This window comes from Drosophila simulans, chromosome 2L (assembly GCF_016746395.2).
Source record: "Drosophila simulans strain w501 chromosome 2L, Prin_Dsim_3.1, whole genome shotgun sequence".
NCBI classification, from domain to species: domain Eukaryota; kingdom Metazoa; phylum Arthropoda; class Insecta; order Diptera; family Drosophilidae; genus Drosophila; species Drosophila simulans.
Window position 1 is genome coordinate 4393385 of NC_052520.2, and position 26136 is coordinate 4419520.

The following is a 26136-nucleotide window of genomic DNA, read 5'->3' on the forward strand; positions in this document are numbered from 1 at the left end:
TTCGGGATATCATTTTTTTGAATTTCGATAGCAACATGGTTGCGTTTCCGCTGGCAGCTGTCATCGATATGTAATCGATAATGCACAACTATTGTTGTTAGTACATCACTATTTTGTGAGACTTTGTTTATGTTTTAATTTTTCTGCGGTAACTTGAAATAAAAACGCGCCAGGATGTCGTATATGCTCCCTCATTTGCACAATGGCTGGCAGGTGGACCAGGCCATTCTTTCCGAGGAGGACCGCGTAGTTGTGAGTAATCGGAGTCGGGTTAAAAAGATACTGCTCCGTGGAGCACCACTTGGTCGCCTATCAGACATGAGTAACCAGCACTGATTCCCTTCCAGGTAATACGTTTCGGTCACGATTGGGACCCCGCCTGCATGAAAATGGATGAGGTCATGTACAGCATCGCCGAGAAAGTGAAGAACTTCGCCGTCATCTATTTGGTGGACATCACCGAGGTGCCGGACTTCAACAAGATGTACGAGTTGTACGATCCCTGCACGGTGATGTTCTTCTTCCGCAACAAGCACATCATGATCGATTTGGGCACGGGCAACAACAACAAAATCAACTGGCCACTGGAGGACAAGCAAGAGATGATCGACATCGTGGAAACGGTGTACCGAGGAGCCCGTAAGGGCCGTGGTCTGGTGGTCTCGCCCAAGGATTATTCCACCAAGTACAGATACTAAGGTGGGTCGCGTACCCCGCCGACTTAGTTTAATGTATCCCATTTTGGCGTAACAAATTGATGATCCCAAATAGAAGCGGCTGTCTCTTGGCAACTTGTGTATATGTATTTTCTTCTGGTTTATTTTTCACTTGTCACATTTCTCATTAATATCGCTAACATGTACATCAATTTCTTGGTTTTTCATATATAACATTTAACTAAGTTTGTTCTTTAATAGCTCATACTTTTAAAAATTTTAATCCGTTCTTTAAAGTAAACTTGCATTAATAATTCTTGTATTTGCGCGTTAGTAGTACACATATTCGTTTTAATTTCGAATTGCTTTCATTTACCAATTTGATCAATTATGCTTTGAGTTTAGCTAGAGGTACATATAGACATCGATCGAGTTCATAAACATTATGGAAATTAGGTCGGACCATGGAAAGGGGGGCGTTAGTACAAAAGTATAAAAGAAAATATCGCAACGAAACATTCGCGGGAAAAGGAAAGAAGTCTTTTCTAGTAAAAACACTAAGTACTTTCGAAGTTCACAAATTGAATGGCCTACGCATTGGCGCCGATATCCAAACTTTGTCTTCAACATTGTTATTGTTCATTTAATACAACAGCTCAGTTTTATTACAGATTTATTATGCTTAGGTTTAACAATTGGTTCCGCTACTCTTTGACTTACACAAGTTAGGTTTGCTCATTGGTTTCATTAAATATAGGTATGTATATTTATCTACGTTATTAGTTATATGTATATGTTTGCTCATTTGAAACAAATCAACGCTACAATTACAATATTTTCATTTACGAATTTTCATTTACGCTTACGTTCTTCAGCATATAACCAACAATTAAATGTTTGTGTTTCGGGGATTTTCCTTTTGATATACCATTTCCACTTCCTAGGCGCCTTTCGAGTTGATCTCGTCGTACAAAATACTTACTAGTATTAAAAAATATTCAAATAGGGCTCGATTTATACATGTGTGGTGTATATAAATATATACTTATGCATAGGATAGGTACAAATCAGGCTCAGGCTGAGGCTCAGGCGTGTGAGAAAGTCTCTGGGGGCTGGGGCACCTCAAAATGCAGCTCTATCATATTATCTCGCCTTTCGACCACTAATTATGTATTTTGATTTGAGTAATCCGTGTTATTTGATTCATTTCCCTTCCCTTGGCTTTAGCTTTTCATAGAAAAATAGAGATGCGTAGGTGGGATGAGTTAGGAAATTGTTTACATACATGTTCGTCATTTTTCTATATTCGCTTTCTAACTTTATATTCTGACAACAACTCTATTATATATCCAACAACAATTCGTTTTCAAACAAGCAGGAGTGGGGAAATGCGAAAATGTTCCTGGAAAGTCGGCACCTTTTGTCTAGCTACGCGTTAAGGACATTTAGGCATCTTCGGGCGGACCCCTCGAGGTCCTTAAGGTCTTCTGTCAGAGTACTTTTGTTGCAAGGATAACATGACATCGCTCGATTCGATGCGAAGTTGCGGTGCACTCTATAAAATTTCTAAATTACAATACTTTAAGTATTTGGCTGCTGGTTAAGACACTAGAAGAGTTTTCATTCCGTAAGAGGGAGAGCTATAGATAGAGATAGAAAGACCGATATATGGTGGCGACTGGCGATATATCTATAGAAATATATGTATAAACTTTCTCTTCAGTATGGCGCCGCATACAAATATATATATTCGTACGCCTGCACTTTTGTTTTACAGATAAAGTGTGAAAAATAAATCCGAGTATCACTACTTAACTTTTAGAGTTCTATTAACAATAATAGACAACAGTCTCTAAGTACGAATACGTTGTTGTTCATTACCCACTTCCTGCTCCCGATCGGTCTGTGCATGATTAGTAGGCATGTACTACTGTACTGTGACTCCGTGTGCCAGACCGAACTATCTTATGTTTTGACTAAATGCGCTTAATCTAATCCTCCTTACCTATACCTAAATACTCATCAATACTCGCGTTTCATAGTTCCGGGTTCCGGATCTCGAGCAACCCAGGAAGTTGGTTGCCAGACCAGGCGACAACCTGAGTTACAGTGAAAACTTCCCTGAAAAAGGATGTTTTGAATACTCGGTTTCCATTTAAAAAACTTTTTTTATCGAAACTAACATTTTTTAAACTCCTTCGAAGTACTTAAAGAAGTAATGAGTCCATGTCCTTCTTAGGGAAGTTTTCACCGTAGCTCCCATCACCATACGTACAAAGTCAGTTGCTAAGCTCTTAATTAGTGGCCCGGCCCAGGGAACTGCCTTTGTTGGAGCAGTGGAAACCAGCTGGGCTAGAAGAGTGTCTCCTTGGACCATTTTCTGGAAGTGCCGGGCAGGCTGGGATCGCGCTTTTCGCCGTCCAAGCCACCGTCGTCCCGTATCAAGTGGGCCCGATGCTCCTGCTGCTCCTCGTTGTCCTCGTTAGGCAGCCGGATCAGGGGAAGCTCTAGCATGACGGCGGGCGTTGCAGTCGCTGTGACTCCAGCTTCGCAGCTCAGATTGGCGGCACTCCGACTGATACCGCTGGTGGGAACAGTAGCGGGACCCGGTCCCGATCCCTTGCGCAGGATCAGATCCTTGAGGGAGGCGGGCACACAGATGCTCTGCTGCCGGGTGGCTATCACCGAGTCGGACACGGACGAGGGGCAGGGATCGTGCACCAGCCGGATGGCGTTCGTTGGCAGTTGAGCTGGCTGCTGTGTGACTTGAGTGGTGGCATTATTGTCCATCCGGGTGGTTAGACCAGGAACAGAAACGGGAACGGGACTGGGCGTGGACCGACCCATGCTGATTACCGTATTGAGGCTGCTGTACTGCGTGTGTGTGGCAGACTCCGCACCGCCGAGAGTAACTCCAGACGCCTCCACCAACCCCAGCTCTGTATTCAGGGTGGAGCAGGTGTCCTCCTCCGTGGTGGTGGTCGTTGTAGTCGTCGTCGTCGTCTGCGGATCGCTGTACTGCTGCAGCAGAGGTCCCCGTCTGGGGGGACTCTGGCTCACCACTGCTCCAAAGTGGGTTTCCAGCGGAGGCGCCTCCGACTGAATGGGCAAGCCCATGTGGAACTGTTGCAGAGGCTGATTGATGAGAGCCACTCGGTCACTGGAAGTCACGCTGATGGTGCGATGTCGCTGGAGCAGTGGTCTCCGGGGCCGTGCTCCTCCACCACCACTAGTCAAGGCAGCGCTCGTCAATCCCGCAGAGGGCACCGCACTCAGGCTCATTCGTTTTACTGGCACGGCATGCAGCACGGGATTGGGCTTGGTCTCCCCACTAGCCCGGATTGAGGCGGCCTGTGCTTGGGCAGCCTGGGCTGCAGCCTCCTGCTCCTCGCTGTCGCTGCTGAGCTGCTGCATGTCATCATCCGTGTCCGCCGGACTCTCCAGCCCAAAGACAGAGTCCTCGTCCAGAGAGCGCAGCTCGGAGTCAGGACACTCCAGCGAGGAGATCTTGAAGGAACTTAGTGAGGCCAGCGGCGCTCGCTTCTCCGGATTGTTATTCCCCAGCGGCGGCAGTTTGTTGGACACGGAAATGGTGGCCAGGCTGGCGCTTCCGCAGCTCCCCGCACCATTTAAACGCTCCAGACTTACCGGAGTGCTGTCCACGCTGATACTACTGGAGCTAGCTGCGGTGACCGCCGCTCCGGCCGGAACCGCTGCATTGGCCGTGTACGGAAAGCTGTTGTTGTTGCTCTCGTTGCGCTGCAGCTCCACCAGCGTGAGCTTCCGCCGGACACCCAGACGCAGCTCCTCGGATGGCGAGTCGCAGAAGTGGAACGCCTGGTGAGCACTGGTGGGCGGGGCAGACTGCACGGGCTTGGGAAGTGGCAGAGCCAAGGCCAGGTCCACGGAGCTCTCCTGGTTGTACGGATACACGTCCACAGTGTCCGCGCTGATCGAGTGGATCTGCTGCTTCCGGCCCGCCTGAGCACTGTGCGGATCATAGGACACGATGCTGTGCTTCCGCTTGACATTGGATGCACTGAGATTGGAGGTCCGCGATCCATTCGCAGAACCCGATCCCGATCCTTCGTGGACACTGCGCTCCGAGGGACATGGCGAGGCCTTGGGCGTCGGCTGTATCACCTGAATGTCCGGGTAGTAGTAGTCCCAGTTCTCGATGCTCGATGTACGCGAGGCAGTCGACAGCTTCCGTTGCAGCGTGGGCGGCAGGTTGCCCATGCAACCGCCCATGTAGGCAGACGTGCGCCGCTCTAGGTAGGAGCTATCGGTACTGCAGCAGGTCATGGCACTGCTCCGCCGCGAGTCCTGACCCTGTTGGGTTATAAGACGGATTCATTTCAGTGTGGTTTCATTCCGGAGAGGTCGAACCGCTCCATTTTCACTCACCGCCATCGGTACGGACAGAAATCCCGGCTTGCTGCGCGTAGAATCCGTTCGCTGGTGCTGGTGATTCGGTTCATCCGCGGCACCTGGCTGCATGTACTCTTCCGCATCCAGTTCGTCCTCCGTCTCTACGAAATAGTCGTCCGTGCCAAAGCTGCCGCCCATTGGATAGTTGCTGAAGATGCGTGACGACTCCGAGCCACTCTTGCGACGTCCCACATGACCTCCTGCGCCGGACATTGAGGAATAGGAGAAGCGACGCGGTGGCTCCAGTAGGTAACTATAGCCCACTGGAACGCCCACACCAACGCCACCTGAAATGAAGGCATTTCACTTCGTTGAAACCACGTACTGGAAAATGTTATCCATTTTAAAGGACTTACCCATCGAACCACATCGGTATCCACGATTCAGCAGCGGTGGAGCACTCACATTGCCCAGTGAGAGCATCCGCTGCCGACGGTAGACCATTGCATCGTACTCATCCGGATAAATGGACATGCCCGTGGCCACGATGGCGTCGTGGATTTCGCGCTCCTCCTCCTCCTGCATGCACACAGCCGCTACGGCAGCCATTTTGGGATCCTTGAGCACCTTCATCGTCTCGTTGCTGCTGCTGCGACTCTTCCAAACGATTAAGAACACCATCAGACCGAAGAAGCCGCCCAAAGTGGCGGCGATCCTAACGCCCGTCATCACGTCGTACGTGGCAAAGAACTCCTCCCGTATCCTGGCCCGCTCCGCTGCGTTTTCCGCCTCCGTCAGATTCCGCTCGCCCGGCGGCAGTAGCGGCATATAGGGCGTGGCCGTAACGTGGGCATGGGCGGGTGCTGTGGGCGTGGCAGTGTTGCTGTTGTAGCTGCTGTTACTGCTGCTGCTGCTGTTCGAAAGCGCCGCCGGTGTCGGTGATGGCGGTGGATTCTCATGCAGGACATCAGGACTCGTGTCAATGAGAGCCGCTGCCTGGACTCGATGGCTGTTGCTGGCGGCACGACGTGTGAGCCGTTGCTGTTCCTTATGATCCTGCTGCTCCTCTGCTTGCTGCGTGGCATGACTTGGATTGAGTGATGTGGAGCCAGTTGTTGCAGTAGTTGCTGTTCTTGCTGTGGAGGGCGTTGCTGCAGACGACGAGGCACGTCGTGAAAGTTTGGCCATCTCTATAAAGACATTTTCTGCAAGCAGAAGATATAAAACGGGATATCTATTTAAAGCATGTCTTCTTAAATTCTTAGTCTAAGAATAAAAACCGCTGTACATTGTTCAGCTCACAACTTCACCGAACCATTCTCTGCAACTACTTGCCACATCTCCGCGCATTTGACGAGCAAACTGCGGCAGCTTTATGCTCCTCCGCTGGACGTGGCTAACTGCCCATGAAACTGTTGGTCACGAACAAATTGGCCATACAGTATCGACGTGACTGCCATTCCAGCCAGCGGTGAGCTGATGTTGCAAATGGCCAATGAAATGAACGGATCTCCACTTGTGGGAGCTAAATAATCAAGTAAAAATAGAGTCCTGAAGATTTATTGCCCTTGAAATTCTATTAAATTGGGATGATGAGATATAAAACTTCGGACGTTTACACTCAGCTACTCTTCTCGTTTCCTGCTTGTATGAAACCAAGAATTCCACTGATTGATGAAAGGAAATTGAAAGTGCAACAAAATAAATGGCAAAGCATTATTGATTTCCAAGGACACCCTTTGAAATATTCTCCACCACGCGCCAGCACCTCTCTCCGCTTGGGAATGCCATCCTCAACCCATTAGGACGCCATAAATCCATCCACATTTCTTGGCGCATTCTTGGCTACCGCCTCAAACTTTTTAATTGTTTTCAGCGCTTTTCCGGCTACCCTTGCGCTAGGCAGGCATTCCCGTGGGCAAATAACTTGGTAAATTTTTAACATTTCGTTGAAATGAGTAAATTAAGGTGCCACCCACGCCCACCCACACACACACACAACTAAGACTGAAGTTGCCTTTGCCCGCAGCTTCCCCTTTCGTCGGTATCCTTGGATTTTCAACAAGTTGCACGCTCAATAATTCAGAAGGACACTGCAGCCTGTTGCCTTCGTGTGGGTGTGAGTGTGTGGCCATTATACATTGTCATTGGCAGCTAGTTGGTCAGCTCCTGGCCATCCAGCTTCGCCCCTCCCCTTGGAGACACCATCCAGCAATTGTTCGTTTTGTATTGACAGTCGCGCAATTGCGGAGCTCCGCTCAGCTGAATTTTTCTATCTGAGCTGTTCTTTCCTTCCACAGGATTTTTCGTATTTTTGTTTTACACAGCGTTTTGTGTGTCCTGCCAGCGCTTTTGTGTCCTGCCAAGGACAGCGGCAGTCAGTCAGGGAGCGAAATGATTATTGCAAAAGTTTTCGTCTAACTCTCGTGTTCCACCTCAAGCTCCTGCACCTTGGCATTTTTCGGTTTGGTTTTTCATTTTCCATTTCCCATTGCCATTGCCATTGCCACTGCCATTTCCATTTCCCGCCTTTCCATCCTTCACGTTGGTGGGCAAACAAGAAAGTTTTAATGGCTATTATACATTGGCCATAATTCGTGTCCAACTTCCGTGCAAATAATGAGGCAAAAAAATGTAAAACACAATTTGCAGTCTAAGCAGTTTGGAGTGATTTTTAATGGCCCCCCAGTTGGCGGATTCTTTTCCCGGGCAATTATATTTGAATTCCGCTAATGGCAGCGAAATTTGTCTCCTATCTTGAATTAGGTTGTTCATTATATCTTATAACCTTAACGGAAATGTGAATCTCTTTGTTTGCCCATCGATAATATTGTAAAATAAATAATAATTTCAGTTGAAAAAGTGAAATGCTTAAGCTGTTGAATCGCTTATCATTTACCTTATCTTTTTTAAGTACTTAAAGTATCTGTTGTCAAGAATCAAGAAATTTATATAAAAGGGCACTGTTCAACAATTATCAAAACAGTCTTTAACAATGGTTACTAAGCTAACTGCACTCAGTGCCTTTCTGGCCATAATTTCCCTGTCTGCGGCCTACCAAATATCCACTAGTATTATTGAAGGTGGGTCTCAATTCAATTCTATTTACCAATTGTTAGTTCTAAAGAGTAAATTTGTGTATCTTTAAACTAGGTGTTGCTTCATATCTGAATACACCCACAGCACCATTCGTCAAGATCGGAGATAGGTATTACTTTATTGAAAATAAGGTTCATAGAAACTGGTATGATGCCTTCGAGGCTTGTCGCCAAATGAACTCTGACTTGGTCGCATTTGAAGACCGGAAGGAGCAGAAGCTGATATATCAATACCTTGTTGATAAGGAAATGGATACGACTTATTGGACTGCTGGCACCGACTTGGCCAAGCAGGACTCTTTTGTGTGGTTTTCAACTGGTCAGCCCGTGGCTTCGGATTTGTGGTGTAATAATGAGCCAAATAATGCTAAAAATGAGGAGCACTGCGTTGAATACAAACCATTGCACCCGGAAGTCAAAATGGGACTGAATGACAGGATATGCACCTTTAAGACAGGTTATATTTGCAGGGCACCGCAGCCAAAAACAGTTTCATTTATTGTGTGGTAATCCATTGTGTAATAATCCATCTAACGTTCCAACATACTTTGCAAAATGTCTTTGAAATAAAAATTTGAATTATCCAAATCAGACTTATCCTTAAAGGATAATTTGTTCTTCTAAGTTATTAAATACTTCTAATAAGTTGCAGCTTCCGTTTGGCACACAATGGAGCACGTACAAATGCTCCTCAGATCCTGCTTCTCCAAAAGAAGACAAAGTGTTGAAGCTCCCGTGGAGTCCTGTTGATGGATTAGCACACTAGGGAATGGGTCCTGCTGCCAGGCAAGTATAATTGCCTTTGGCTTAGTTCAAATACGCGTGGGTGTGCGTGGGCCAAAGGATGGAATGAGCTGGGCAAACAATATACGTAGAACACATTAACAATGTCCGTTCGATGAACGTGTGTATCAACGCCATATCGATGTCAAAGTGGGCGTATTTCGGGGGGAGTGATGGCTATGGGATAGGATGGAAAATGAGCGGAAAATGGGGGCTCAAGCTGGCGACCGACCAGGCAACCAACAACAAGAACAATGTGTTGCTTGTTGCGCCTTGTTGTTGCTGCATGATGAATGATTGTGGCTGGGCCAGTGGACAAATGGACAGCGAACAACGGACAAACATGCTGACAGGCGGCCTCGGCTTGGTTTTGAGTACACGGTGCGTATGCGTAATGCGTGAGAGGAGTGCGCTGGCGGGAGCACAAGGGGAAAATAATAATTCATCATGCCCGGGGCGAGTCTGGCCTATATATGCATATGTGTACATACGCAAAAGTGTATCTGCCTTATTTTTGGGACTCTCGTATTTTTACTTTGGCAAATGAAATTGACGGCAAATCAATTGAAATTGTGTACAAATATATAAGCTTATACAAGAATGCCTTTGTCAGATTTTGGGCCACCTCGATTTGACTTCACCGTCAGTCAGCCAAAAATGAAATCATTCATGTGCATTGAGGCGTATGCCGTAAATACAGAAGCCAATGTTTAAATAGAATCAGCTTAAAAGAACAGCCTGGATTGCTCAATTTGTTCACTTTTAAAGTCCTTAGTCCTGTGAAGCGAAAATCGAGTTATGATTATGATTAAAGTACTGGAAATATATTAGAACATTTTTCATAGATAGATAGATCCGTTCGATTTGGGATTTACTTCTTTCAAAGTAACATAATTCACTCGAAAAACAAGAGCAAGTCCCTTTTCGACTCTGTTCAAATGGAATGACTGGTGATTTATTGATGAAATTGATTTCGTGCCATTGATTTCTTAACACCCAATAAACCCCTTCTTAAATGTCCATCATTGTCATCAGGAAGTTTCGTTGAGCAACTTGAGAGTGTATATGTATATTTACAAAAGAGACCACATATAACAACCTAAGCGGCTTAAAGGAGCATTAGGCAAATGAAAATACTCAATGGCAAAAATGTGTGGCCTTCTTTCGATTCGATTTGTTATCCTTAAACTTGGCCTCCATTTCATATATTTTTTAATTAGCTAAAATGCACACACTAAGCTGTAGAATTCAATATTTTAAGAGCTTAAACTAAGAGTGAAGGCTTTAAAATGGGGAGAGCACAAATGGAAAGTGGTTTCTGTGAGTCTGGCTGCCTTATTAGTGTCTGCTTTGTCTTCTCCAAGGGACCAAACAATGCCACACAGTCGCCCCAAATAATGAGAATTATGGCATTCCACAGCCGCGCCTACAGAAAGTCCTGCCCTCCACCTCCGCTCGCTGCCGCCATCACTCGACGAACTCCTGCTCCTGAAACGCAGCCGTGCGCCATTTAACAAACATTCCGTTAATCTGCTACACTTGGCAGCGCCATGGCCACGAGCCTGCCTCCCACATCCGCTCCTTTATCCTGATCCAGCGTCTGTACTGGTGCCACCTTCGGTTTGGTTCGGCCCGCTTGGCTTTTTAGCCGACAGAGAAGCGCATGGCGGGAATTTTGTACTAACCAAATTGCAGATCTCACTACCAATAAGAGGATTCCAAGGATATAATAGAAGTTAACACAGATATCCTTTGTTTTTCTACTTGGATGTCAGGAGTACTTAACCGGTAATACTAAAAATTCAATTAAAATTGCACTCCCTGCTATTGTTATAATAATTTCAATAACATTAAAAGCACAATTTTAAAATGGATCTAATGTAAAAATGGCGAACAATGCGTTGTGCTAAAAACGTGTTTTGGTTCTACCAATTGTATGCAATTCTATTTTAGCCAAACATTCAGATACCTCCAGGTGTTTTAAATGTTTGATGTGGCTTTTTTTCGGATGTCAGCACTGGTGTTGTGTGTTGTGGGTGTGTGTGGGTGTGTTACCTCATGCAGTAGAGCCCTGTGATGTTGTCCTCGTTGTTACTGCTTATTGTTGTGCTTTTATTGTTATGGCCATGTTTTTTTCCCCAGTCCCGCGCCTGCTCTTTTCTGTTTGCTGTTTCATTTGGCGGCATTGTTGCTTCTACCAAAACCCCTGGTCCTGCCACGCCCCTCGCCCACATTAATGTATATGGGTGTGTGTGTGAGCTGCCTTTGTCTTTAGTGCTAAGCGTTTTACGTTTATGATCCCAACTCAGGCGCAGACACAGAAACCGAAACCGAAACCCAGGAACAGACAGACGGAGCCCTGAATTCCGCTCCTGAACCCGCCCACTGGCTTATGTGGCGCTTACAAATGACTTTTGAATTGCATTCCGGTTATTGCCACTCATTCGAGCGCAAATTATGCACTTAAGGTCCTTTTTTTTGACACCCACACCCTCAGACCGTGGGAATTGTCCTGGGTAAAAGGGAAAATTCGATTACTTCGCCCCCTTAAATGTGTCACGTTTTGAGTTTGTTCTACTTCTAATATTTGCTCAAATATTTACCAGGATTACGTGCCTGGCCTTGGTAAAAGATGTCCTGGCCTGGATACCAGCGATTAGATCTTTGGGTTCCCTAAGCTGCTCCCGTAGCCCCAGCTACTTCTCCATTTTCGACGTTAATAATTTACTGTCAACTTGTATATTTATTGCTTAATCACTCGGAAGACCACAGATAATGCGGCAAAATGTGTGTGCTTGCTGGTGGCCTCTCCATAAATCAAACTCATTCGCCAAATGTAGTCAATTTGTAGTCAAAAGTCAGTGGTAATAGAATCAGTGATGTCCTTTATTGAATATATTGCAAGTCTTTCCATAATATTCTTGAATAGTAATACCTAAATGTCATTCTGAATTTTGACTGTGTAGAATATCTCTTGAGCACACACAAAACCCATTTTACCCATGGCAATCAATGGGGATTAGGCAGAATTAAAGTCAGAGAAACTGAATCAGAATGCAAAGGGAGAGGAATTGCTACATTTAATTACTTTTATGCCCATTTCGTGGGATAATCACTCAGTTTTAAATTCATTTAAATTCCACTAGAAATTTAAGCCTTGAAGTAAGGATTAACACTACTTTAAAGAGTACTTTCAAAGCTCTTTAGGTGTTTAGTTAAGCTAGAACAGTTTCCAATTGCCCTATTTTTAATATGGTCTAAAGGATATAAAACAGCTTTCCTTTTAGTGTCCACCAAGCCAATGATTATTCTAGCCAAACCATAAAAAGCGCCATTAGGCGTCTTCTATGGTCAACCACTTTGGCAGCTGGCTTTGGCCAAAGTAGTTAAATTAACAACTAATTTAAAACAGTTTTTATGTGGCAGTCGCAAATGGCCCGCCTATCCCGCTCCACAGCGCACAAATAGCCATGTCACTGGCTGTCCAAGGACTGACTTTTGTGCCACTTTGGGTGGCGCGGGTGCTGTTGGTCGCCTGTCATGCGAGTGGACAGCGATGTCTAGACAAATTTATAACGACTGTTGTTATCCTGTTGGCGGCATTCGGCGAAGGCAGCCTTACGCAGCGGACATTTAATTTTGACACCAGGATTGACAAATGCTGGCGGGGTTTTGGGTCAGCTGCCAGGGCCATCAGATGCGGCATGGCGTGTCATTTGTGTCAGTGAAGTCAAGTGTCAATTAAATGCCCGGCGGGCCACACTTTATATTGCGACCACTACGACCGCCACATGGCGTATACGTAATTTACTTCACCGCCATTCCGCCACAACAAATGACATTAAAGGGGAAAGCCCTCTTCAGTGCTCCTTTCCTGCAAGCTGACACTTGACTTGTGCTTCCTGTTGGTTTTTGTTCGTATATGTACCATCTGTATCCTTTACAGCGGCGTTAAAGTGGCAAGCAAAGAAGTATAATGAAAGCGCCACAAAGTATGCAACTGAAACACGCACACATGCACGGGAAATAAACGTCGCTTGAGTTAACAATTACTGACACCATTAAAGTTGCCTGCCACGCCCACCGCTCACACAAGAACGCCCAGCGCCCTCAAGTTTTTTGTTTCGCTACGGCTGTGTTTATACACGAAAAGAACGCAATACTGCATTAAGTTAAAGTAGTTGCGAAAAAATGCTGCTGCACTGTGGAAAGAGGAATATATTTTGAACCCGGATGACAGTTGACCGGAAATGCTTATTTTTGGGTACCTTTTCATATTGTGATTTCAATCCCTAAGGAATCCAACAAGTTGTCCATATATACCACTTAGCTACTATGTAGGGCATCTTCGTTTTCTCGCTGTGCAGTCTTCTGGCAGCTTCATCTCCATTATCCTCAGCCTGCCTCATTGTTGCGCCTTGCCTTTGTCTTTGTGTGTCGATGCATGTGTCGGTGTGTTGGCGGGGGTGTCACTGTACAGTGCACACAGTACAACTTGCTACGTGCCCGGCTCAGTGTTTGTGTGCTTGTGACATGTGCCTGGCACAGATTGCGCATTGTCTGCAGCAGGCAGCTCACATTCTCTGTGGTCCTGCAACTTTTTGTCCTGCAGCCCAGCGACAGCGAGGATGCAACGAGCATTTTATGCAAACGACGGCAAACTTTTGCCACAATTGAGCAAATTGCTGTCCGGAAATGTGCTTTGATTCAATAGCCATGGGCCAGGACACAAGGCACAGGACGCGTCCGAAACTTTGGCCCACCAAGTAATTTAGAAGTCCATTCGCCCCCGAAGTTGCAGCGGCCGCCCCCGAAAGTGTATTTATCATAATGCCAATGGCTCTCGCCACTCCAAGCTGCAACATTGCCAGGATGAATGGGGCGGGGACGGCAGCTGGCGCCATTAACCCATTAAAAGCCCACAACAAGGACCGCATCACGTAGTTGCCGGGCATCGTACACCAAAAGGAAATTTCTTACAATCTGAGGTTTAACTTTTACAATTTATACGTGCTAACTCGTTAATAAAGCCTATTGACTTACAGCAAATATAATTTACTACATATATAAATATTATTTACTTAATGTTACTATACATTTAATTTAAATATTGTTTCTTTTTTCCGCACAGTGCAGCAGACTGCATCAGGTATCCGGATGGATCTCGAGCGCCGCAAACACAGCACGTAGCCACTTCTGTTGAGCACGGCCAACCCGACAGATACGAAAGGGTTGAGGTTGTGGCGGTGCAGGGGCTACAGGAGAACTCAAGGTGGGTTGAAGGGGAAGAAGAGCAGTTATGTTCGGTCGAGCACACACACAGACCCACTCACGCACACAAAGCAGTGGCAGGTATTGCATTGTGGCCATTAAATCAGAGTTAACAACTGACTGTTTCCCTGCGCACAATGGGCCAAATAAAAAGGAGATAAATTCTCGTGTTTATAACAGATAATGTGGATTGTCATTATATAACAGTCTCTGAAAATAACCACTCACTATATTTTTAAGATACTTGAAGCTCATTAAATTATGAGTTCAAGCAACATATAGTTTCAACTATTTTAAATAATTTACAAGAAATGACTACTGAAAATACTTCCCATTCATCGTAAGCAGTTTGAATGTCATGTAACAAATATTGTGTCCCTTTTAATACTGCACAAGTCAAGCTGGGGAAACCCTCCGGCTGGCAATGCTTTCAAGGATCCGCCAGCTCGGCTCCACTTCCCCACTGTATGCCATTCACCTGACCTGTTTGCATTAGCCCCGCGCTCCTGGAGCAGCTGCATCCGCCAGCCTGCAGCAGTTGAAATCACGACGACGAAAAAAGATTAAACTGCGGCAACAACTTTGGCTTTATTTGCAAAAAAGTGCAGCAGCGAGCTGGGTGGTTGGATGGCTGGTTGGCTGGCCAAAAAACAATTATTTGTTTAAACTGCGGAGGGGGGCAAGTGGGTAGTGTATATTTATTCTAAGGCCAGAGGCACCCGGCCACGCCCACGCCAACGCCCATCCACAAGGACGCACGGCGTGGACGTGGAGAGGGGCGAGAGGGTGGAAAAAACAGTGACAGGCGAAATAAATTGAGGGAGGTAAATGCCAGCAGACGCCACCTAGCGGACGGTGTCAGCGAAACGGCAACATATGCGGGGGCCACCTGTTGTTGTAGTTATTTCTGCAATCGCTGCTCCCCTCGCACACCATTTCCGTCCCTGTCTGGCACTGCCTTTCATTTTGTCCCGCAGTTTTATTTCATTTCACTTTTCCATTCGCTTTGTTGGTTCTCCGACCACCCTCCGCCTTGATTTTCCCATTTTCCCAGCATTTTTCCAGCATTTTCCCCTATTTTCCCAGCAGTTTCATCTCTTTTATTTCGAGCTGCGTTGTTTTACGTTTTGTAATTGAATACTTTAAGTGATTTCTGCTTTGACTTTTCGCTGGTTAATTGACAAAAAACAAAACTAGTCTTAGCATAGGGCGCATCAACTTATTTTAGCTTTGAAAAGCGTCACTTAGGCGAATTGAAAAGATTTATTTGCAAATCAAATGAAAAGGTTTCCTAACAGATTCAGGGACTCAGAGGACCAGGGAGATCATTTCGGCCCACTGAGTTGTAAATAGACGAGTAATTGGTGACATTGGTTTGATTTATTCGTTCGCTGGCAGAGGAAGCTGAAATGAATTCCCAGTAATGGGGCCAAAGTTAACGAAACCAATTCGTGGTAAATTAAAAATTAGTAATGTCCTTGATTTACTTAATTTGAAAATGGTTTAGTGTTTAGTTATTATCTGATGATTTATAAAAAATAATGAAAAGAGTAATATAGGGATCAGTTTCCTATTAGTAGTCAATTTACTATATTAATCCAATGTACTTGGCATTTCCTGCAGTTTACAAGGAATTAGTAATGTTGTGCAAAAAAAACTTCTGATCTGACCCCGACGTGATTTGAACACGCAACCTTCCGATCTGGAGTCGGACGCGCTACCGTTGCGCCACGGAGTCTACGTGAAAAACGCCACCCGAAACAGAAATATAATGCTCTGTTGCTAATACTCGCGTGCCTAAAAATAATACCCTACTAAATAAAGTGTACCGACTTTTCCGTCGTTGTTGTTGTTGTTTGCAGCCGACGTCATTGCGTCCGTTCACTTTTACCGCCCCCCAATTGCCACCCACCCGCATATTAGTTTATCTCGTAAAATAAGTTGCTTTCGGCTTTGTGTTTGCCTTCAGCCAATATAATACCATTCACAATTCACTAGAATTTCTTAATATATTATGTATATAGAATGCATATGATGATTATGTGTTTAATTTCTTGAAGGAATATATATGACATAATATGTTTGTTCTTTACTTCTTTACATTATGTATTGATAAATATAAAATCATAAATATAAACGCTATTAACGTAGATTAGATTAGAGCACCCATGACGTCGACTGCTCTGCCAGTGTTAGTGCAGCAGAATTATCAGCTTAGCCAACTTTTAGCGACTTTGGTAGGTCATAATATGAAACTGGTTTTGCATGCAGTTAGATCACTGGTAACTTGTTTGGAGCAGCAATAAGCAATAGCCAACCAAAATCAATTTGCGAAATTCTACAATGACTTGGCCACATTACAGTAAAATCACAATATAGTTTCCTTGCTTAATATAATTGCTTAGGCTATGGATAAGCTAATTAAAATTTGTTCTATTAGCACAATCACCATGAGTAAGCATGCTAAGAAAACATATATTCCAAGTGTTCAGGCACATGCAAAATTATTTAATATCATTTCTTTAAAGATTCCAGATTCTGTGCCGTACATTTCAAGCTCTTGAATATTTAATTTACTCGCCACTGGCGAAAAACATAAACATTAAAAGCTGATTGAGATCTCCAGTACGCCGAGTTCATGAAATACCAGAAAACACCTGAATTCATGGGAACTGGGCTCCTATTTATAGGTTCTTGATTAGTTCGCCCCGAACTTTCCACTGCGCACTTGAATATATTCGCTATAATGGTATTCAAGCGCAAATCCCCTGGGGAGCCACACGAGTCCGCCGTACTAGACCCCACCAGACCCGAAACATACCTCCTGACCCACGACCCCTGCCCTCACACACACACACACACACACAAAACCATTCATGCTTATGGGGCACACTAATAAATACTCAACAGTTGCACATTTGAAAATTTCTGTGGAAAATGAGCGGCAAAAAGGGCCTGGCGAAAAGTAAAACTAAATAAAAAGCGAGATATTCGTTTGGCCTTCAGTAGCTTAGTCGTAAGTTTTTGAATACCCTGGTTAAAAATATAAAAAGCAATCTATTTCCCTAAATATCTTAACTATATAGTAGCAAAGCTAAAGACTTTTTTCGAAATTAAACTGATATAATCAGCTGTTTATTGTATATTATTTAAAGGATATGTCTTACTTCGATTCCTTATTTCAGACCCGTCCTTTCAGGTTTTTTTCTCAATTCAGACGCAAGCTTTTCCAGCTCGTCCTTTCAAAACACCGTCTGTAATTGTGTGGCGCAGTGTGTGCGTGTGTGTATGCCATTCGTGTGCCCCTCCGCAATCCTGATTGTTTGTATGTGAGAAGCGCATGGAATTGCCAGCCAGGCGCTCAGATAGCGAAGTAGGCGTCCTGGCAGCTCCACGTGGAGCAGGCCATCCTGGCGCAATGTGCAAATGTGGCGGGTAAAACGAGGAGTGCTGGGGTTTTGGGAGCCGGGAGGGGGCAGAGATGGCAGAGAGAGCACTCATTAATAAGTGAGCAGCAGCACAAAGAGAGACGGAGAACAGGACGAACAGGAGCAGGAATCAAGTATGAACACAAAAACACAAGTACACGCACACACACACACACATAAGCTCGCATAAAATCGGAGAGTTAATGGCAGCCCGGGTTTTTTGCTCAGTTAAGTAGTGACTACTGGGAGTTCCTGCATAAGCTCTACCTAATTCGTTTAAGGACAACGCATGTAGCTTTTGCCCGGCCACCCAAAAATCTGAAAAACCAAATCGCACGGATCCTGTCTAGCACATCCTGGCTGCCAGAGCGTGAAAAGCAACAACAACTAAATGGGAAAATGGGAAACACTTGCGCCAAGTCCTTCTTACCAAGCAGACTTAAATGAAGTTACGATTTAGTCAGCTTTTGGTTAGTCATCCCATATGCAAATGTATAGTTTCATGTCCTTGGCAAGGAAGGAGCGAATTGAAGAGTAAATGAAGTAAGCATACTAATAGGGAATTTATTATTTAAGAAAATGTAAATAATCGATTGCAATCGTGCTATATTACTTCAAATAATTAACACCACGAACTCAAGTGCATAAAAAGTGGTTTGTTTAAATAAAACTTCATTAATGGCTCCGATGGAAATTTATAGGCGAAAAGATAGTCACCAATAGAGATAAGATACGACTATGAAAATCTATAAATATTCGCGTGGCAATAAAAGTAGGATCGTTGGGACAAGGTGTGCTTTATGGATGGTTAAATGTGCGCCCACTCGTGGATAAATAAATCATCGCTTTCTAGCCAATTTGTCTTTGATAATCCAAATCAATTTAGCAGCCAAGTCAAGCACTCATAACTTTGCCCATCGGCACGCTGAGAACTTTGGCTCAACTTGGTTAAGTGGCTGGAATATTTCCCAAGGTGCTTTTCCACTTTTCCGATTTCATCCTTCGCTTTCGCTTGTTTACACCGCACATCCTGCATGTGTGGATGTGTCAACAGTTCTTCTTTTTTAATTAACTTTACAGCATCGACGGCAGTTGCACAAACTTATTTAATTAAATTTCGCCATTGAAGCAGCTAATTAGATTTTTAAAATGCCACCATTGTGCTTGCTCTTCATCTCGTTGTTGTTGTTCCTGCCTCGGATGTTAATGATGATGTTGTTATTTTGTTGGTGGCTCGTTGCTGCCTGTTTTTACTGCCCCGTGCTTAACATAATTTTTGGCGAGCTGGCCATAAAATAGTTACAATTATGTTTGCTCAGTTGGCTGCGGGCCGTTTTCGGTTCGGGTTCCCATTCAATTTTTTTTTTTTGGCCCAAGGACTCGCCGGATCCTAGCCAGCATAAATTTGCATAAATTTTGGGGCTCATTTTGGGGCGGCTGAGCGGCTGAAAATCGATACGAGAAATTTACAAGCGAATGGCAACAAATTAATATTATTAATTGGCACGTTGCTGGTGCGTGGCAGCCACCAAAAAGGGGAAAATAAAATTAGGGTCGACAACTAGGCGGGGAAGTACCGTGCAACGAATTGTGGTACCCTCCATTTACTTGATCTTAAATATGAATATATCATCTTTGTATTACCAATTCCAAAATCTTTTAATCTATTAAAGAAAATTCCAATAAAATATTGTTGCTATTGTATTTAAGACATCGAAGGAGCTAATATACCCTGCTCTTTCTTCAATACTCTATGGTATTGTGGCCACTGGCATTGGGAGTTAACCTGGCACTGGGATCTCACCTAGCACCCGACGTTCGCAGCACACAAAATCAGAGGGAAAAGCTCGCTGACAGCTGGGTTTTCCATTCGAGGTGGAGGTGGAGGTCAAAGGGCAGTGGGCGGCGTTTGAGGTTACGCGCGAACGCCAACTGGACAGAGGTGGGGCTACTGATTGACAGCACGTGTAAAAATTGATGTCGGAGGTCAGTTGGGGCAGGGGTCACACGGCGGTCGTGGCAATTTGATAAAAAGTGTGTGCGCCCAAAAAGGGATTTCATTGGTTCAGTTTAACTGGGTGTTAAATTGACCAACAACTGCGGGAATAGAAAAATATCGAATATCGCACCATCCACTTTGAAGCAGGTGTAAAATCAATAGAGAATATATATCGTAAATACGAGCTAATTGTTTAATTGAGTGATTTGACCATGAACAAAATCTAGTGTATAAAAGCAACGAATTGTAAAATGAAATATGAATATTGTATGCAAACCATCATAAACATAATAACAAAACTTACTTAAAAAGTTCGCGTTTAACAACGTAGAACTTGAAAAAAAATATCCTTCCGCATAATTGTTTTTTTTGCGAATAAAGATGATCTGCTTATTTTTCTCGTGCTTTGCCTACTCGAATTGTTTATTTTGGAAATGATTTAAAAAGAATTTCCCACTTTCCAGGTGTCTGCTCATATAAAGCTTTATGCGAAGAATATATACAACGCTTTTTTAGTTCTCCCAGAATTTCTGCGAAAAACTCATTAAAAACAGTTTGCAAAGCCATAATTAAATTTTCTTCAGCAAATCCGAAACCAGTAAAGTTGTCTTACTTTCTGGATTCTCTGAAATGGCAACGAAAGTTTGAATCTGCGGATCCCAATCGGCCATTTATCCCGAAAAGTTGCCAAGCGAGTATTTTTGCATAACATTCGGAATTAATTCAAACCAAGCTTTCGGCATAGTGAACTCAATAATTGCGCTTGTTAAATATTTAAGAGCCAAATGCACACAACGGCCCGAGAAGAGACAGGAGCAGCAACAGGCAGGCGGATACAGACAGGACTTTATATAAGCAAGGACGAGCGTGGCCAGGATGTTGGCTGGTTGGCTGGATGGCAGGCGCAACTATAAAATTCATTGAGAGCAAAGTTAAGCGCAAACTAAAGCAACAAGTTATGCAATGCCACGGGGGAGGCAAAATGCGAAAAGGGGGCCGTGATGTCGTGCCGTGTAAGCGTCACTTAAAATGAACCGAAGCCGTTGGTAAAACGTGCTCCGTGCGCACTTGAAACAAGAACAGATTTAAGTGCACGCCCCGCCACACCCCCACACACCCAAACATACACCCACATTCACGTACACGTTCACATTCAGCCAAGGCTGCTCCGATATTTTTGTCACTAAGCATTGGGACCTCCTGCTCCGATCCGCCTGCTGACAAACACTCGGGCGTATACGTAATCTGGCTGCGAGGGCGGGCCAACGGGGCGTATACGTGCGCGTGCTTAAATGAATGTGCTACTCTGTGTGGGATAAGAAGCCGTTCTGGATCTCTGGTTCTGGGTCTGGGTACCCGATAATGATGAGTATCATTAACTGCCTGCTGTTGACATTAAGTTGCCTGGCCCCATTGTCCTTAAATTCACCCCACATTGTACCGCACCTCCGATCCCTTGTTGTGCACTTTAAGGCGATTTTCCTCACCGCCCTCAACCTTGACGGACGCTTTTTGCAATTCTCTCAATTTTCCCTTTATGCCAGCCATTTTGTGACATTTCCCGTTTTGGATAAACGCATTTCGCGCAGCCTTCGGCGACCAAATAAAAAAAAGTCATACGCAACCTTTGACACTTTTGCAATCAAGGCAGCAAAATGCCCAGCAAATGCACCTGTATGGGTGTCATTGTGGCAGGCGAAAAATAAAAAGGACTCTCAGAGAAGCTTTGGGTTGCATAAATGCATTATGCTGAGCTCACATATTTTCCCCTCCATCTGCAGGAGAAGCTCTCTTCTTGAGTTTGCAAAAGAAAACATATTTTGTACAAGTTTATAACACTTTGAGTCCAACTGACATAATTCTACACTTTTAAGATTATGATCTTGAGCTCACTTCACACTATGAATGAAAGTGGTATTTTCATCTGGCATATGAAATGTTAAGGATTATTATTGCGGTCATTTTCAAGTGAAACACAGCTACACAATAATTCCTTTCAAAATATGAACAAAATATTCAACGAGTTTATAAATATTTGACAAAGCAAATAAATCAAAATATTATTATAAATCTAATACAATTTTATTTAGCAGCATGGTAATTTATTTACCACTCTTCCTATACTGCTAATTTAATTAATTTTTAATGTAGCTCTCAGTAAATATTTAATATTTAGGCCGAACTATGCCATTCAGACTGTTTTTCGCTAAGCCCGAGGCAATTTGAGTACAACAATTGGAGAAATCAACCAGAAATGCGGTGGTGCAAATGGCGAGCAGTGGAAATAGACCAACTATCAAACCGCATTTGTTGGCTTTGGCTTAACGCAGTTCTATCGATTTGCCATGCCAGTTATGCTGCACGCACACACACAAGCAGACGCGAATACATAGAACCTCACACACACACACACACACAGATTCGCTGATTGCTTTGCCGCTTTTGGTCTGTTTTTTCAGGCTGCCTCTATTTTTTCCAGTCATTTCCTTTCATGCTGCCATTCATTGATATATGTGAGCTATGTGTGTCCTGCGTTTGTGCCGAATATCAAGGCAAAATTTCCGACTCTGCCAGCTGCAAACTGCACTTGCTTGGCAGAGTTTACACGGTTATCTGATAGCTTAATTTGATTTGCTGCTCACAGATACTCACTGGCACACAAAAGGACTTGCACTTGCACCCAAACAATGCCACTTCCTGTCCCTGTATCTCTTTTCCCGCCTGTGGTTTCCACTCTCGATTGGCGCTGCCTTTGATTTTCATTTCATTTTCATTCCTCCGTGCAACCATTTTCGGTGCAATTTTTCATTGCATACTTTTGGGAGTATCGAGTACTTGGGCCCTTGTTTGCATGCAAGTGCTTACAATTGATAAATGACCTGATTTCTAGCAAATCATTGGCAAATGAATGCATTTGAGTACACATTTCATGTTGCCAGGAGTGTACTTAAAGCAATTTACATGTCTATCAGCAAACTAGCTTAGCCATTCGCTTGTGTGTTGTCAAGGATTAGTTAGCCTGAATAAAATAGTGAAGATTTGTAGTTATCTGCATAAATTTCGGAAATTTATTCAATTCCAAACAAGTCTGAATTTCGAGTTATATAGAGTCTGCATAAAGTTTATTACACATTTATTTCGTGCCATTTTCACGTGGCCATGCCACGCAGTTCGCAGCATTAAATTAACATTTTTTAATTAAAAACAGAGCCGAAGAGACTGGCAGACAGACAGGAGAACAGGCAACAGAGCGCGCTGCACGTGGCGCATGAGTGATGTGAGTTTGGGCCCCAGCTTGGATGTGGGCGTCCATCACCTGGAGCATTTGTTTCGCTGCCGGAAAATTATTCTCGGCTATTAAGCGTGTATACAATATGGCAGATGGCTTTCAAGATCCCTTTAAATATATTTCCCCTTATTGCTGGGCATAAATTATTGAAATGGCATTTCCATTTGTTGTTTCCAGCTGTCCTCTGGCACGTGTCCATAGCCCATTTACAAGTCCGTCCGCTGCATGCAGGCACACATCCGGTCATCGAACGTGCCGCCCATGGTCTCCTACCCGTTTCCATTTCATGGCGATGGCTTTGGGTCCGCAGCCTTGGGCAACTGACCCACAATTGCAATCGCCGAGGAAAGATAATTGAGAGACGGCGGAGGGTGATTAATTACATCTCCGAAATCTTCGAGAAAAAAACCATGTAAATGAAGGACGCAATGGTTAAGAAGCGGAGCTTACAGCCTTCGAAAATTAAGAATGGACTTAAGAATGAAGGTACTACATAGCCGCAATTACAGCGAAGTATAAGTCTTAAAGTATGGTAAAATATGTGTTTGTGCTTCTAACAATTTTAAAATTCCAGCACCTTAATCGACATTTCTTGCAACTTTATACCTTGCATCTTTCATGTTTGCAAAACAGCCACTCCCCCTCCGTTTTACATGCATGTGGCCCCCGAAAACGAGCGGAAATATGTGTATAAAAATGTATGTACATAAAAAATAAACATTACTTATGCTCGACACGTTGCCGTTGCCCGCTGACGGTGGGCTTTTGTCGCTGCAATCGAAGCGCTCGCCCGTTCGCCAGTTTCACCTGGTCGTGCGCATTTCCCTGCGTTTGTGTTATCGTTTACCTGTCTGTACAGGTGAGAGCCTGCGGGCGGGAAAGTCAGAGTCGATGGCGATAAAAGCACATATACGCATACAAACAGGCGCGCACAACACATCCACATTCAAATTGTTTGGGCCCTGGCATTGGCAATTTGCTATCACAGTGCTCTGTGGAAATCGCAAATTGAATACGAAATTGAACTTTCGCCTTTGGGAGATGGGGGTCATCGGAAATTTGCCATAATTGCATTGAATGTCGATGACATTGAGCACAGGAAGCAATTGCAGCAGGCTCGCGATGGAAAAATCTCAATGAAATAGAACATATCTCGAGGGCCAACTGTGATCGGTGACTAGCAACTTATTTGTGGCAGTGTAGCATAAAGGAATCCATTCTTATCGCCTCGCATCAGACACAATCAATAAACATCGCGTATACGCAGCGTGGCCTGCGAACAAACACGGCGCACAATTCATAAATGCCACGCCTGGCTGGCTCACCTGGCCGGGCTGAGCGGTTTTTTTTTTTAACGGATCAATATTTTCCAGCAGCAGCACAGCCCTTGGCTAAGACGTTGACGTGGCAGCTGTGTGTCCTTGCAAGGACAATTGTGTCGCCACGTCCCGCCTCCTTGTCCCACATTTCTGTCCTGCGAATGTGTGAATTTGATTTTTTCTTACTGCTTTACTGCCTCTGTTTTTTTTCTTTTTTTTTTGGGTGCCAAGGCCCGACAAAGGACTCGGCTTTGACCCGGTCCCAGTTTTGGGATTCCACTCTCAAGTGGCAATTAGTGGGCCATGCCACGTGCCGCAAAATCAGCCAAAAATTTAAATGAATACACTTAGAATATATTCATTTGCCGATTGCTTTGATTTTAATTCAATAACTATAATTATCAATTTGAATGCCAAGAGAAAATGGCATTTTTACCCTCAGTATATACCAAATAGTATAGACGTTTACCTTGAACGTAACCAATCGGAAGACCCAAACAAATCGAAATCATTTAACGAACACCAATGTAAATATCATCATCATCATCGGCGAGCAGCTAAAACAACAGAGAAACATGTTAAAATAGGCCACATTGTTTACGAATTGCGAAAACTAATGGCGTTTAAATTACAAAAGTTCAATTTATGTCCAAAGGCTGCAAATGCCAACGAAATTCCAATTCGAAGCGGAAAGAAGATGTCAAACGCGATACAAAAATAAATGCAAGACCAAATAGAGGTATTTTAAATTTTAAAAAATATATATACCCATTTAAAACAAAAGTATATATATTTTTTGAATGTTAACATATATAGTTTCAAAATATTTGCCCCAAAATGAGCAGTGCATTCGAGGTGGGGCATCTAAAACGGCAACCGCAACGTTTCGCCAACCACAAATGTGGAAAACGTCTGGCAAAAAATTGGCTCAGCTTTGATTAATTAACTTAAAACAGCTATTGACATACGTGTGAGACAAAAACAAACACAGCCAGAGGCCAGCAGCACACGGACATTGGCATTGGCATAAATTTAATTGAATTGTGTGGCCCGGTGGAAAGGCAGTGGAGGAGGTGCCACTGCAGTTGCACCGACTGTCCATTAATGAACTGGGCCACCACCGAGTGTCCACATGCTGGATGACGGGGATCGGAGGAGGTGCACAGCCAGATATACATATATCTTTTTGTTCTGGACATCACCGACTATATGGAAGCAACGCTTCTGCACTGGCTTGTTCAACTAGCAAACAATTAATGAAAACGGCAAATATTTATCCGATCAAAATGTGCTGGTCGGTCAGGGAAATGCTCATGGTCAGCAATAAAAAAACCATTAAATAAATATTTTCAAGTGATTTTAATTCAAATTTGGATTGGATTCAGCTGCCTGAAAGTCTAATGGAATTGAATTGCCAAATAAAATACTAGGAGGATGCTTATTCAAAAACTTGTCTCCTTAGCAAAATAAGTTATTAATATTTCTTTGTTTTCTTAGAATATCAGGCAGTGGTTGTTCTATTTCTGAGGCATTTCTATTTTAATTTTGAGTATGTGTTAAAAGCATTTTGGATCGATTGGGCTTCGAGTCCATTAGGCAGCACTACTGACAGTTCCTGAGAGCCCATGGCGCGTAATTGTTTCGTTTCGCATTGTTTGAATTTGGTTTTGGCTTTGTTTTGGTTTTTTGTGTGCAGGCGCCTAAAAATAGCCAACAAATCGGCACGAGCACGTTGTCTATATGAATACATGTGTACAAGCCAAACAAACGGGCCAGATTCGTATACTATACTACATATTGGGAAGCCATTTAGCTGATGACTACACACATAAAAGTGAAATTGACCAAAGCCAGCAGAGGCGAGCCAAACGAGCCATCAAAATTGAATGTGAATCGAAATCTGGCTCCTCGGGTTTCTCAGG

The 26136-nt window shown here is 44.0% G+C and overlaps 3 protein-coding genes and 1 non-coding gene across 8 annotated transcripts in view; 2 read left to right on the forward strand and 2 right to left on the reverse strand.

The window, feature by feature from the left end:
• Positions 1-59: 59 nt before the first annotated feature.
• LOC6730959 (thioredoxin-like protein 4A) lies at positions 60-805 on the forward strand. Its single transcript, XM_002078086.4, has 2 exons — positions 60-252; positions 348-805. The coding sequence occupies exons 1-2, from the start codon at positions 175-177 to the stop codon at positions 696-698; spliced, it is 429 nt and encodes a 142-aa protein (XP_002078122.2). The 5' UTR covers positions 60-174; the 3' UTR covers positions 699-805.
• The window catches only part of LOC6730961, a 37357-nt gene continuing 12003 nt past the window's right edge, over positions 783-26136 (reverse strand). For 4 of the 5 annotated variants that reach the window (XM_039293651.2, XM_039293649.2, XM_039293645.2 and 1 more), the window contains exons 3-5: positions 5444-6232; positions 5064-5374; positions 783-4988 (exon numbers count right to left, since the gene is read on the reverse strand). In XM_039293651.2, coding sequence (XP_039149585.1) covers positions 3009-4988; positions 5064-5374; positions 5444-6215 — 3063 coding nt within the window. In that variant the 5' untranslated portion in view covers positions 6216-6232 and the 3' untranslated portion in view covers positions 783-3008. Of the gene's footprint in view, positions 4989-5063; positions 5375-5443; positions 6233-26136 lie in introns of those variants that run through there. The other variant, XR_005544009.2, reaches the window with a different exon arrangement.
• LOC27209077 (C-type lectin 37Da) lies at positions 7954-8708 on the forward strand. Its single transcript, XM_016184588.3, has 2 exons — positions 7954-8110; positions 8181-8708. Exons 1-2 carry the CDS (start codon positions 8023-8025, stop codon positions 8633-8635), a joined length of 543 nt encoding a protein of 180 aa, XP_016023423.1. The 5' UTR covers positions 7954-8022; the 3' UTR covers positions 8636-8708.
• On the reverse strand, positions 15846-15917 carry Trnaw-cca. The gene has a single exon. It is a non-coding gene; the product is annotated as a tRNA-Trp (tRNA).

What these genes read in the sequence shown, in the direction of transcription:
- LOC6730959 (XM_002078086.4), top strand. Translation starts at nt 175, where the DNA reads ATGTCGTATATGCTCCCTCATTTGCACAATGGCTGGCAGGTGGACCAG. An exon ending in CCGAGGAGGACCGCGTAGTT is followed by an intron (nt 253 to 347) that starts GTGAGTAATCGG and finishes ATTCCCTTCCAG; the next exon opens with GTAATACGTTTCGGTCACGA.
- LOC27209077 (XM_016184588.3), top strand. Translation starts at nt 8,023, where the DNA reads ATGGTTACTAAGCTAACTGCACTCAGTGCCTTTCTGGCCATAATTTCC. An exon ending in ATCCACTAGTATTATTGAAG is followed by an intron (nt 8,111 to 8,180) that starts GTGGGTCTCAAT and finishes TCTTTAAACTAG; the next exon opens with GTGTTGCTTCATATCTGAAT.